The following is a 12,687-nucleotide window of genomic DNA, read 5'->3' as shown; positions in this document are numbered from 1 at the left end:
ATTCAACAGGGGATTAGTCAGTCACCTGGGCGAGAGGGGAGGCAGAGTGCCGGGGGTCTGCTCCTGCCTATAAAGGTCAGGGCGCCGGAAGTGACTCGAGCCCGAAACCCGCCCCCCACTCCCCCTCCCCATCGGCTCCACCGCCTCCTGGAGCCGCAGCAGGGCGTGCGGCCGGCAGCCCCTCGGCTCCACCCCGTCAGCCGCGTCCACTCTCCCCCGGAGGTCGGGGCTCGGCGGGAGGAAGCGGAGCTGGCCCGGGCACCGACTCACCGTCCTCTAGAGACTCTGGAAGTTTGTCCGAGTAAAGTCTCTGCGACGTGTGCTCCCGCCGGAGCGCCTGGAGGAAGAGCCAGAGAGGGCGTGAGGGGCAGTGAGAGAGAGGGGGCTCAGGGGCACGGGGCGCGGGGAAGGAGGGGCTCGGGGACCTGGGGGACCCCCGAGGGCTGCGGGAGGGAGGGGGCGGGTCCGCGCGAGCTGAGCGCCGGGCCGGGGAGCGCGGCGGCCGCGGCTGGGAGCTGGGCGCCGGCCGACCCTCACCTCGGCCCGGACCTCGGCCTCGGTCCCCGGGACCCCCGCGCCGCCCGCCGGGCCCTCGGACTCGTTGACGAGCGACGACTTGAGCTCGGCCAGGTCGCGCTCGGGGCCCACGGTGCTGTCGCGGCTCTTGTCGTCCTGCTCCTCGCCCTCGTCCTGGAAGGCCAACAGCTCGTCGGGCGCGCCGAGGTCGTCGCCGCCGCCCGCGCCGCCCCCGCCGGAGTCCAACTGCGGCATGGTGCGCTCCGGCCGCCCGGGCACAGGGCGCGAGGCGCGTGGAGTGCGGGGCGCGGAGCCGGCCCGGGAGGCGGCGAGCCCGAGGTCCTGAGCCCCGAGCCCGGACCGCGGCGAGTGGACCGCGGGCAGACTCGCTCGGGCGGGCAGCGGGCGCGGGGCGCCGGCGCGGGGCTCAGCAGCTCGGGGAGCTGGCGGGCGCAACATCAAAGGCGCCGCCGGCGGAGTGCCGGGGGCGGGGCGCCAGGGGCGGGCCCTGGGCGCGGGGCGGGGCCACACGCGCTCGCCCCGCCCTCTCCGCGCCCGAGAGCGCCGGGGCCGCGCCCCCTGGGCATGGTCTTAAAGGGCCCGCTCTCCGCGAGCCAACCTGGAGAGAGGCGTCCGACTGCACAGCGTCGCCTTCCTCCTGAACTGTGGGGATTCTGACCCCGCCTCCTCACCCACGAGAGATTCCTGCCCCGAGCCGAGGCTGCTTGGCCAGCTGCCGAGGGCGCCGGGGCTTGCTTGGAGTGGCTTGGAACAGCAGCCGCGAAGTGAGCGGCGTGAGGCCCCGGGCCCGCTGTCTCCGGTGCGCGGAGCTGAGGCTTCCCAGGGCTGAGACGGCTCGAGCTCCCGAGGGCCGGGCCGGCAGGGGCCGCACTCCTTAGTAGCCCCGTTCTCTGCCCCGCACTTGAGACCTAACGTCTGGGACCTCCCTCTGGGCCGCCCGCCCTGAGCGCGAACACACACGTATTGAGCGCCTCTTGTATGCGGAGCGCGTCCCCCCGCGACCGGCTGCTCAGCCACGTGGTGGCTCTGAGGCGCGAACCCTGAGAGACCAGGAGGCGGGCCCGCGCCCCTCCCCGCGCCGCCCTCCGGCCGCGGCTCCCCCGGCTCCGCTCCACGCCTTCGAGCCGGGAGCCGGCGGGCGCCGCGCAGCCACGTGGGCCGCGGGACTCGGGCCAGGGGTCAGTGGGCCGCAGCGCTCAACCCGGGAAGCTGCATTTCGCTGTTCCCCTCGCGAAATCCGGGCGCTGGAAGTCTCCGCCCCGCCCAGCCCGGGGCGGCGGCCGGGAATCCATCCCCTCGGCCCTGCCCCGGGGCCCTCGCTCCACCGCGGCGTCCGCTCGGACACCAGTCCTTTTAGAAGGCCAGGGCCGCAGACCGCAGCCTTGTGTGCTGGATTCGGGGTGGACGTTCCCGCCCCTCCCGAGAGCAGTGGAGGAGGTGGTGTCGGACGCCCCTCCCTGAGCGGGCCCCACGGGACCCCTGGCAGCCGCGCAAAGGCAGGCCGGAAGAGGGCCGCGCCACCCCTCCGGGTCCAGGCCCAGCCCCGCTGGCCTCGGATCAAAGAGCCAGGGCCGTGCTTCTCTGTGTTCAGATTCTATCTGCGCCTGCCCAGCGGGGCGTCTCGCCCCCCACCCCCCACCTCCGGCCTGGGGTGCCCACTCTTCCTCCCCTCCTGGGGCTGGGGGAGGCTTAGCATTGGTGCTCAGCTTGACAGTGGAGACCGGGAAGACCCTCCCCACTGGGTCGCTCCAACCTCCTTCCCCCAGGTGTGATCTGGAGCTCTCAGTCTCACTCGGTCTCCTCCAGATTCGGGTATGAGGGGGAGAGCGGGGAGAAGTGGTGCTCTAACCAGATGCAGATATTTCGTCAGGAAGACCCAGGCTGGGGTCAGGGGCTAAGAGGAGACCCTTCAGCTTGGGAGCTGCCCCACACACGCGCACACACACACCACCACCACCACGCAGTGAATTCTCTGGCCCAGCTATGGGTACCCTCGGGACGGCGGGGGGTGGGGGGGGCAGAGTTCCCCCAGCTCACTGCAGCTACCTGGTCCCTCATACCCTGAGGTCCTGATTTGGGATAAGCCTCCACTGAGAGAGCTGAACAGTATTAAGGGTCTTTCTAATTCAAACACTTTGGGGTCCTCCTGTTTGTGGGTGATCCTGGCTCAGTAGAAACCTCCTTTAGGGCCAAGATCCCAGATCCATGAGGTCCCAACAGACAGAGGGCAGTGAAAGTTGAAGTTTTCTCCAGTCCAGGGAGAAAGAAGAGACATTAGGGCAGCAGTGAGAGTTTTGTTTGTTTTGTTTTGTTTTCAATGAAACTAAATTTATTCAGCTTAAACTATTAGCCTTTGATCAGAGATTATGGCTCTCCTGCTTCATTAGTGTGAAAACAGCCTTTCTTTACTGGAATGATGGTGTGAAAATAATTTTTTTTAAATGTCCTTATTTGGAAAAAAAAAGAAAGAGAAAACTTGGCCACTCCCTGTCCATCCCCCACCCCCGAGCTTGTTTGGACATTTTATAGGGCTGTGAAATCCTAAAGTCTGGGAATCACTGCTCTATGGGGTCATGGCTCTAAGCCCTGGCCCTGCTGGGTGGAACCAGAGGCAGGGGCAGTGAATAGGGGAAGAGGGGGATGAGGAGAAGGGAGGGAGGAAGTCGCAGGCACCCACAGCCACACTGGTATCAGACTGCAGGCCTGCTGAGAGAGCACCCATGTTTGCTTTGCTCTGGGCTTAGGCTGTGGGAGGAGATGGGTAGGGGAGGCTGTCCTGCTCTTCAGGAGGCCTGGGCTGCATGAGAAGCTGGGAAATTAATTAGAGTCAAGTTTGGAGCTGGGTCAGTCGGAACAGACTGCAGGCAGAAGGAGCTCAGATATGGGAGAGGTAATACGGGCTGAAGTGGTCAGGGTGGCTCTCTGGAGGGCTTAGAGAAGAACAGGAGCTTGGAATTGTCCCCAAAAGACCTGTGCAGTCCTGTGAAAGCGCCCTGCCACTTGGTACCGGTTTCATCATCAGCATCATCATCATCTGCACAATGACTTCATTTTACTAAGTGGTTACTATGTGCTAGGCATTCTCCCCGGAGCTTCGTATACGGTATCTCACTTTATCATCACACCGAGACCATGCTGGAAGGACCATTATCCCCAGTTTACACAGGAGGGAACTGAAGCTCAAGGGAGTCGAGGAAGTCACCTGAGGTTACATAGCTTGGAAGTGAGAGTATCAAAATTCCAAACCCAGACACTGGGTGAGCCCACACCCTGATGAGATGCTCTAGTGTTCCATTCTGAAACCTAGAATTCAAGAGAGAGTCCTTAACTGCTTCGTGGTCTTGGCAGACAATTGCTAGGAGTGTACTGTCACAATAGAGCCCCAGCTCTCTGGGTGGTCCATGTTGCATGGAGAGGCCAGCAGGAAAATTGAGGAATCACCCTGGATAGACTCTTTGGAGTGGCCCAAGCCCTTTGCTGGGTAAGAGGGCCCAGAGACCCTCCCTTGAGCCAGCAGAATTTGGTCTATTCCGTCTCTCCCCCTGGACCCACCCTCCTCTGCTGCTGTAGGTACTGACACAGACCTACAGATCTGATACAGACACAATAAGCCTTGGGGTTCTCTGGGGTTCTTCCCCAGGGTGATGAGCTGTCCTCCTGGAGCTACCCGGGGAGACGGGACTGGGGCCAGCTGTGGGAGGCCCCAGGTTCTTTTGGCCTCATCCAGCCTTGGCCAGGGCTTGTGATTTAACGAGGCTTCATCTTCATGCAAATGAACCAAGCGAACATGGTCTGTCTTCAGATGCTGGGTACAGAACAGAATCAGGGCTCTCAAGGGTCAGAAAAAGAGAACTCAGATTTCACATTTAAGCAGAACTGAGATTTCATCCCTGCCCTGCCGTTGACTAGCTGTGTGACTCCAGGCAAATCACTGACCCTCTCTGAGCCTCGGCTCCCTCAATGGGTGAAGCGGTTATCATACCAGAGCCTGCCTCACATTGTTGGAGTGAGCTTGGGATGAGTCATGCATCCTAGTAAAGAGTTTAGCACAATGCCTGGCACATTTCAAGTGCTCTAATAAATGGGTACACTTGAGCTAGATGTTTTTCGGAAGTTGTCAGGCTAATTGACTCTTCATGTAACATCATGTAAGCCATCTGAATGTTCTCAAGGCCTGAGCCCACTTAATCACAGCTAAGGTTGAAAATACACATTTCCTTGCCTTTTCTTTCAAGTTCCTTTAAGATGAAAGGCCCGCATGAACTCCCTGACCTTTTTTTTTAACAGGGGACCCTTGAAATGTGGCATTTCCAGAAAATGGCTCAAAGGAGCCCCAAATGGATTTAGTAAATTACAGCAGGGAGAGGCTGTTAGTGGAGTGTCTTCCTGCCCGCCCACCTGGCATCCTGTTGGAGCTTGCTGAAAGCTGCCTGGAGGCTGGGCTGCCAGCTTTGGTCCGGAGCACTTACTCCCCATGGAGCATTCTCTCTCGGGGCCAGGCCTGGTCGCAAGTCCTAGGGGCAGACTGTGGTTTGTTACTAGAAACAGTTTGCTCTGGAAACTGTGTATGTGTGTTACCACACTGTGTGTGTGTGTGCATGTAGGTGGTTGTGACCTGCATAATGAAGACACACAATCGCTGTGATGCAACTGCTCTGGACCAGCTACCAGGCAGCTGCCTTTAAAATGAAGCAAGAAAGCTTTGGGGTCATTTTAACTTTATAATCATCTCTGGGTTTTTTCTCCCCAGATTTTATGGAATAACCAGAATTGCTCTTAACACAAGAACTTAATAGCGAAGCAAGAAGTTAGTTATTTCTGACGAAACTCCAAGAAGTTTGGCCAAATTGGCTTGAGGGGTGGAGTTGGGGAAATTACAAAGAGAGCTGCCCCACAGGTTCAGAAAGCTTGTTATTACAGTTTCCCACAGGCTAATTTCCCACATCTTGCCAGCCATTGTTCCCAATGAATGGGCCTGGGGTTCACTCACCATGAGGGAAAAATAACCTTGGGTTTCTACCGGAAGGGGTCTGGCTTTAGAGACACCAAGGCGGCAGCAGCCAAGGCAGGTCGGGAATGGGGGCTGTGGGCCCAGCCCGGAGCCCTGGGCCACACGCTCGTCTCCCAAGAGCATGGCCCTGGAGACCTGTGTTCTGGTCCCAGCTCCAGCGCTGATTGGCTGGGTGGACTCAAGTACATCTTTGCCTTCTCTGGGGCCTAGATTCATCCTCCGAAAATGGCAGATATTCCCTACCTAGTTCCAGGGATGCGGTGAGGAGATCAGAGGTGAGGGAAAAGAGGTACCACAAAGGCAACTGGAAGTGGGGGATGTCCAGCCCAGCATCCTTAGTGCAAGCTGCCTGTAGCTTCACAGGGTAATGTGCCCATAGTAACCCCTGTTCAGGCCGTGTTAGATCTCCAGACATTCCTTCCTTGGAAAGTACCAGCAGGCATATCTTTTTGAGATGGGACTGTAGGCCTTCGGTCGGCATGATTTCGGTGGCGGCCCTCGGCCTTAGGTCTTGGCACAGAGCTATAGAAAACTGCAGTGCTCAGAAATTCTTTGATTGATGACTGAATGGATGAATGGATGGATGAATGAATGAATCATTCACAGCAGTGGGCACCCAGGATTCAGGAAGGAGGTAGCAGGCCCAGCTTGCCGACTTGTGGGGACATCAAGCCAAGTGGGGTTCTGGGAGTCAGTGTTTCAGAAACAGGACTGCCATGTGCGGGACGGTTAGGGAAGACTTCTTGGGCAAAGGACGTCAGCCTAGGAAGCAGGTGGAATTTCAAGAGAACCGAGACCTCTTCGGGAGGGACGGTAGCTCCTACTGTAATGGTCCACTCTGACCCCACGATCTCTGTGTCCTATGTGAGGCAGGACCCTAGGAGGGTTTGGCTGTCCACTGAGTCTTGCTCAGAAGGGCACATTTTCATGTCCCGCTTCCTGCAGTCCGGCCCACTGCCCTGTACCTGGGAAAATCTCTCCTACGTTCCTCTTTCCCAGGACACGGCTTTCCCGGCTTGACCCCTGTCCTAGAGCAGACTGCTTCCCCAGGGCATACTTGTACTGCACTTCCATGCTCTCCTGGCTCCATGACCCATGGAGAGAGCTCCTTCTTCTCATTTCCAGCGCCACTCCTCTCCCAGCCCAGGGCAGCTGCGGTGAGGGGGGGAAGGAGCATCAGACATCATGGGTGAGGGAGACTTGAAGGATGCCTGTGCCGCAGCCTTCAGCCCCTGCCAGTCCCGACGCACAGCCAGTGAGGGCTCTGGGCTTCACCCTGCCTCGCCTCCTCAGCCAAGCATCCCCCAAACTTATGTGCCCATAGGACTAATTTTCCGCAAATGATTTTCCAGAAAACATGTACGGTTCCTCTGAAAGCCTTTTGGGGAATGCTGGTGCCCCTGTTTTCGGGGAAAATTCCTAACCCAAAGCATGCTGGGATTGCTTGGTGGGGGGCGGGTATGGTATTTCCAATGAGTGTCCCCAATATGGGGGACATTAGCCATAGGTCAGCAGACTTAAACTCTGACTGCTCATCACGTTTCTCACCAGGCCGCATTCCTCCCCTCCCAGATTCTCAGTTTTGGGGATCATGGAACCTTCACCTCTGCCGTTGTTGAGTGCTCATATAGGCCAGGCATACCGCGGGCACTCAGGAAATGCCTGCTGCCCATGAGATGGAGGTGGGTAAAGGTCCAGCCCGGTTCCTCAAGCTCCCAGGGGCCAGACCAGCTGGTTTGTCAGTTGGGAACTCTGCAGTTTGTGAGATGCCTTTCTTTCCTCGAGGCTCATTTCTGTCTCCCCTCATCCAGAGAGCCTGCCCGCCGCCCCCCGTCCAGAGCGACCATTCGCCTCTCCGGACTCCCATTGCCCTTAGGAGTGGAGCCGCCCAGCTTATCCCCTGCAGGTGCGTGTGGGTCCTGGTAAGTGGGTCTCCTGCCCCCGGCTGCTGGGTCTCTGCCTCCTAGGGGTCAAGAACTGAGCTTGAATGCACAGGGGCTGTGTGAATCCAGGCTTCTCCACTTACTCATCATGGGTGGGGCCTTGGACGGCCACCTCCCTCTTGGAGCCTGCGCTTCCTCATCTAAGAGCTAATAATAATAACGCCTGTCTCAAAGGGCAGGGAAGGTGGAATGAGTTCATGCTTGTGAGGTACTTAAGCACAGTGTCTAGAGCAAGTACTTGTTACGTGGTGGTCATTGTTAATTATTATTATTTCCAAGCAGTAGGGCTGAGCTCCAGACCAGGCCCACGGAGACGCTTAGCAGAGCCTACCTGAGTGAGCAGCTGGCCCTGCAATCCTGTAGGTTGTAGGTGAAGAGGGGGTGCCAGGGTGGGGAAGGCCCCAGAATCCTGTCTTCTGAGACCAGGCCGAGGCAGCCTGAGTGTTCAGCCTGAGTGGAGACTCCTCCTGCCAAGAGTTGTTCATCTCCAGATGTGTGCAGGCCAGAGGGAGCCGGCTGGCCCTGCGGGGCCTAAGGGCAGAGACAGGACTAATGGAAGGAAATTACATGGAGAGATTTCATCTCAGCTTGAGGAAGCACTGTCTACCCGTCAGAGCTCGCCAAGCATGGCCCACAGCCCACAGAGGCAGTGAGCTCCCTGTCTCCAGAGGTGTGCGAGCAGAGGCTAAGGGGATTTCTCCCCTCGTGGTGCCTCACGGGGCTTTGGGCAGTCCCTTGTACTTCCTGTGTGCTTTGCTCATCACTGGCCCAGTTTATCCTACTGCAAGCAGCTGACCAACGGCAGGCTCAGAGGTGAGTGTGAGGGCAGTGGCTCCAACTGTGTCTTCGATTGAGGCTGGAGAGATAGGGGGTGTTAGGCTAAGAGGCCAGTCTTAAGGGGGGCTAGTAGCAGCAGTGTCCCCTTTACTGGAGAGACTGCTTAGTTAAGTGGCTGGTAGCATGGAGCCTGGAGCCTGGAGCATGCTCAGTGCCTGGGGCTTCTATCCCCACCCCCACACCAGGCCTACTGGGGTCAGGGAGGACAGAGATGGAGGAAGCCAGCCCCCAACCCCCAACCCCCACTCTCTGCCCCATTGGCTTCAAAGTCTTCTAAAACCAGGGACTGGAAGGAGAAAGATGCGAAGCAGGAGAAGAGAAAACCTGGGTTTCGGTTTTGGCTCGGCACTCGGTACCTGTGTGACTTTGGGCAAGTCACTTAACCTCTCTGTGCTCTGGTTTTCTCATCTGTAAATTGGAATGATAATAACACCTATGTCAATGTGTTATTTGGGTTTTTTTGCATGCCAGGTCTCTGGCATGGCACGTGAGAACTCTGCCACTGTACCACCACTGCCCGCACTGTCGTTGTGTTCTTGTGAGGATTGAATGGGCTGTTGTTTATAAAGTACTTGGAACAGCTTGTAATTGTAAGTGCTATACAAATGTTTGCTAAATAGATGAACATTAACCTAACAACTCACCTAAGCTTGGTACTATGCAGGGGATATTACACTGATCACCTCACTTAGTCTTTACAACAGCGTTATGAGGTAGGAATTACTATTAGAAGGGAAACTGAATCCCAGAAGGTCAAGTGCCTTGCCTGGGGTCACACACAGCTGGTGAGATGCAGAGCTAAAATTTAAACTCAGCACTGTCTGTGTCAGGTCCTGGGCTGTCAACCGCTCGGCCCTGCTGCTCCGAGGGTTTGCAGACATTTCTCTAGGGCATTGAGGTGCATGCCGGAGCAGCACAAGAACAGATGAACGGGGCAGGGAGGGGTGGGCAGAGACGGCGGACCTCTCAGGCTGCAAGCCCCCTCTGTGGCCGCTGCCCGCTGGGAGAGTTCCCTGTAATTTGTGTAAACACACCATGTTATGTGACTCCCATTCCTCCAGCTGAGTAATCTCAATCGTGGGGTCCTGAAAGAGTTGGGGTTCAGGGCTGGGAAGCCCCCAAGGCCAGGCGAGTGGATGATGTTTACTTTCGCAGTGACACTGCTGAGGGGGCTGGGCCACTCCAGCCAGCCTCAGAACAAGGGACAGGGGCTGAGGGGCCTGTGCTCCCTACAGAGTCTCTCTAGGCATGGGTGGGAACCGTGGGTCCAGCTCCCATCTTCTATTCTGTCCCAGCAGGCTCTGTCCGTCTGGTTTACCTGGAGAGTGTGGATGCCCAATAAATCTTTGTGGGGCCCAAGATTGACTCCTAACACTCGCACAGCACTTTGCTGTTGACAAAACACCTTCCCATCTGTTATCTCATCTGCTCCTCACCACAACACCGACAGGTAAGTCTTTTAACCCCATTTTACAGAGGAGGAAACTGTGGCTCAGAGAGGGGAAGTGACTAGCCCAGGGTCACACAGCCCAAACCTCTGCCTTTAGGGTTCAAATTGACTCTAGCTCTGCAGCCCAAAGGGAGGTGGCCCTCTTCCTTGTGATGGGGGACAGCCGGACTTCCCGGCTGGTGGACAGCACTTTCTTTGGCCCAGAAGTGCTCCCCAGAGAAGGTCTCCCTCTGACAGGACCTGCAGGGCCCTCTGGTGTCATTGGCTGCCAGGGGGACAGAGTTTCAACCACCAGCGCTTCTGACAGGGCTTCTGGGGGTTAGTGGCTGTCATTTATTCATGTAGCAAATTCTTCCCTAGCCCCTCCCGAATGCCAGGATGAGCCAGGTCCACACCCAGGGGAGCCTTCTGCAAGGGAGGAGGATCCAGCACCTCCAAATCTCTGTCACAACAGTGGCCACAGCAGAGCTTTCCTTATTCGGGGGGGAGCTCAGCACTGTGTATCCTGGAGACAGCGCCCCAAATTGCTGTCTGGGATGGGGCTCTTCCCCCTCTCACGCTCCGCCTCGGGTCTCTGGCTCCGGCCGGGCCTGGGGCTGGGGGCCAGGTCCGCAGAGCACATGCATGCCGCTGTGGGGAAAGTGTGTCTCCTCACCTCGGGGTCACTGATGGGCCTCCACTGCCGACTGTGGTTTTCCTCGTCAGCTTTGCCGTTTTACTTTTTGTTCACAGCTTTATGAGTACTGGCCTGTTAAAGGGTCTCCCCCTCCCAATCAAGCTTTTAGTCTTTTGTTTTTGTAATTTCGGAACTTTTCTACTCTCCCTCTTTTTCCCCTGCCTCCTCCCAGCCCATGGTTTTTGGAAGAAGCTAAAACAAGGCTAGGTGGGAGCTGGTTTGAGAGCAAGTTCCCCCCACTTGCTCCCTGGCCCCCTTGTCCCTGCCCCAGCAGGCCTGAGGGGGTCCTGGGATGAAGCCAGCTCTGAGGACATCTCGGGAGGAGCGTGCCCCTTTAAACCGGGCATTCGAGAAAGAATTTTTAGTGGGAGCTTTAGCGCCGCCAGCCCTATACACGCAACCAGCTCTGTGCAGTGGCCCTTGCACAGAGCTGCTGCCACCGCTGGGGGAAGCCTCTAGGACCTCACTTCTCCTGCCCGTGGTGCCCTGGGGAAAGGGGCGCGTGGCAGGAGCTGCTTGGCAATCCTGGCTAGATGGGGGTTGGGGAAAGACCTCGATGGGGATTGTACTCATCCTTGATTCTTTACGGAACTGGTTCTGTGGTCCCAAACACCCCTCCTGAAATTTTGCAGGCTGCCTCTTTGCAATGGGGATTTCCTCGGTCAGCAGGTGGGCCGCAGCCTCTGGCTCACTGAGATGGAGTCCAGCCCCCAGGCCTGGCCCGGGTGGCACCTTCCGTTCCTATCGCGGGGCCAGTGTCTGGTTTCTGGGAAAGCAGGAACAAAGGAGCCCAGGGACCAGCCGGCCCTCAGAGATTAACCTATGTTCCTACTTCTGCCTTGGAGCCAGAGAAATTCTCCCTGTCTCATGCTTAGTTCTCCCCAACTGGGGAGGGATAGAAGTCCCAAGCCTTTTTGCCCCAGCTCCTCCCTTTGCAAAGTTAAAAGGTGGGACCCAGCAGGCTCCTGAGCTCCTCATGCTCGTTGGCTGAGCTACTAAACATTTCACTTTGTATGTAAGGACAAGATTCACATCTGCAGGGGGAAAGCAGTTAAAAACCCCTTTGGTTGCTGGGACTTGTATGTGGGACAGGCCAACAGTGTGTCTGCACCCCAGCATGGAAAGTGCTGCCTTGGCCTTGCTTTTGCACCCGCAGAAAGTCCTGAATGTACCCCGGGACTTTCGGGGTGGGTTCAGCCTCGGAGCTGGCAGGGCAGGCTGGCTGGGGAGACGGGGTGATGCAGCACAGCGGGGCTGGGCTTGTCTTGTTCACTGCGGGCACCTGAGCCCAGCACAGGGTCAGTCCCAGGGAGCCGCTGAGGGCCGGGAGGGAAGTTGGAGAATGGCATTGCATGGACAAGGGCATGGCGCGGCTGAGCGCCCTGAGTGGCAGAGACTCTCCTCCCCTCGGAGGGGGGGACCGACAGGACCAGAATGACTGGGGAGGGCCCAGGGAGGAGGGGCAGACCTGACAACTGAAGAGCATTGCGGCGGGAGGCAGGGCGCTGGGGTGGAGTGGAGGCTGGGGCGGCGGTGGTGACACTCCCCCAGCCCGCTCTCCCTGGGACCAGCCGCAGCACCCAAGAAAGCCAGACTGTTGGAGCCCAGAGAGCCTGGGAGCTCACCAGGCCCTGTGAACATACAGACAGGGGAAACTGAGGTCCAGAGACGCAAGGAATTGCCGGTTGAGTCCCTTCCTCTACCCCATCAACCAAAGAAGTTAGGAGCTACCTACCTTAAGCTCAAGAAATTTTGAAACATGCAGAAAAGGGAAAAATCCAAAGCACACACTTCCTGTATCGCACATGAGTTGCTTTTGTAATTAAAACACAAACTACTTAGAATTACTGATTATATGTGGTAAGAATGTTTGTTTATTATGTTTAAGAAAGTTTTTTTAATTTAAAAAAGAAAAACTACTTAATGTCATTATGAAAAAACAAAACCCCTTGGGATGTGGGGTGGGTGGGACCAGGGAGCGTTCGGACCCCGGCCCTCCTGCTCGGTCCGCCCGCTCCCCCTGGAGCCTGGACAGAGAGCCCGGGTGGGGGGTGGGGGTGCACACACACGCCCCCTGGTGGCTGTTCGGGAAGAGGCTGGCTCGGAAGCGCAGGTGGGGATAAGGAGGGGGCCGCTTGGGTCCCTCTAAAGGAAACTTCTGTTGTCCCACCGTCACAGCTGCTGCCACTGCATCCTGGGGGTTGGACACTCCGGATTTCGCTGCCCTCAGCCG

The 12,687-nt window shown here is 57.7% G+C and overlaps 1 protein-coding gene and 1 long non-coding RNA gene across 8 annotated transcripts in view; one reads left to right on the top strand and one right to left on the bottom strand.

The window, feature by feature from the left end:
- Positions 1–786, bottom strand: part of TCF7 (transcription factor 7) — a 35,255-nt gene extending 34,469 nt beyond the window's left edge. For 4 of the 5 annotated variants that reach the window (XM_077138442.1, XM_077138443.1, XM_077138440.1 and 1 more), the window contains exons 1-2: positions 538–771; positions 271–337 (exon numbers count right to left, since the gene is read on the bottom strand). In XM_077138442.1, coding sequence (XP_076994557.1) covers positions 271–337; positions 538–771 — 301 coding nt within the window. Of the gene's footprint in view, positions 1–270; positions 338–537 lie in introns of all 5 variants that reach the window. The other variant, XM_077138439.1, reaches the window with a different exon arrangement.
- A 6,571-nt stretch (positions 787–7,357) lies between these two features.
- Positions 7,358–11,683, top strand: LOC143664951 (uncharacterized). Of its 3 annotated transcripts, none has more exons than XR_013166688.1 (4): positions 7,358–7,454; positions 7,774–8,304; positions 9,627–9,778; positions 10,139–11,683. It is a non-coding gene; the product is annotated as an uncharacterized LOC143664951 (long non-coding RNA). The 3 variants fall into 3 exon arrangements; XR_013166687.1 differs by having other exon boundaries at positions 9,624–9,778; XR_013166689.1 differs by lacking the exon at positions 7,774–8,304 and having other exon boundaries at positions 7,375–7,454.
- Positions 11,684–12,687: the final 1,004 nt, after the last annotated feature.

This window comes from Tamandua tetradactyla, chromosome 20 (assembly GCF_023851605.1).
Source record: "Tamandua tetradactyla isolate mTamTet1 chromosome 20, mTamTet1.pri, whole genome shotgun sequence".
Lineage (NCBI taxonomy): Eukaryota > Metazoa > Chordata > Mammalia > Pilosa > Myrmecophagidae > Tamandua > Tamandua tetradactyla.
The sequence above is the reverse complement of the archived record's forward strand: the minus strand, read 5'-3'. Positions and strand labels throughout refer to the sequence as shown.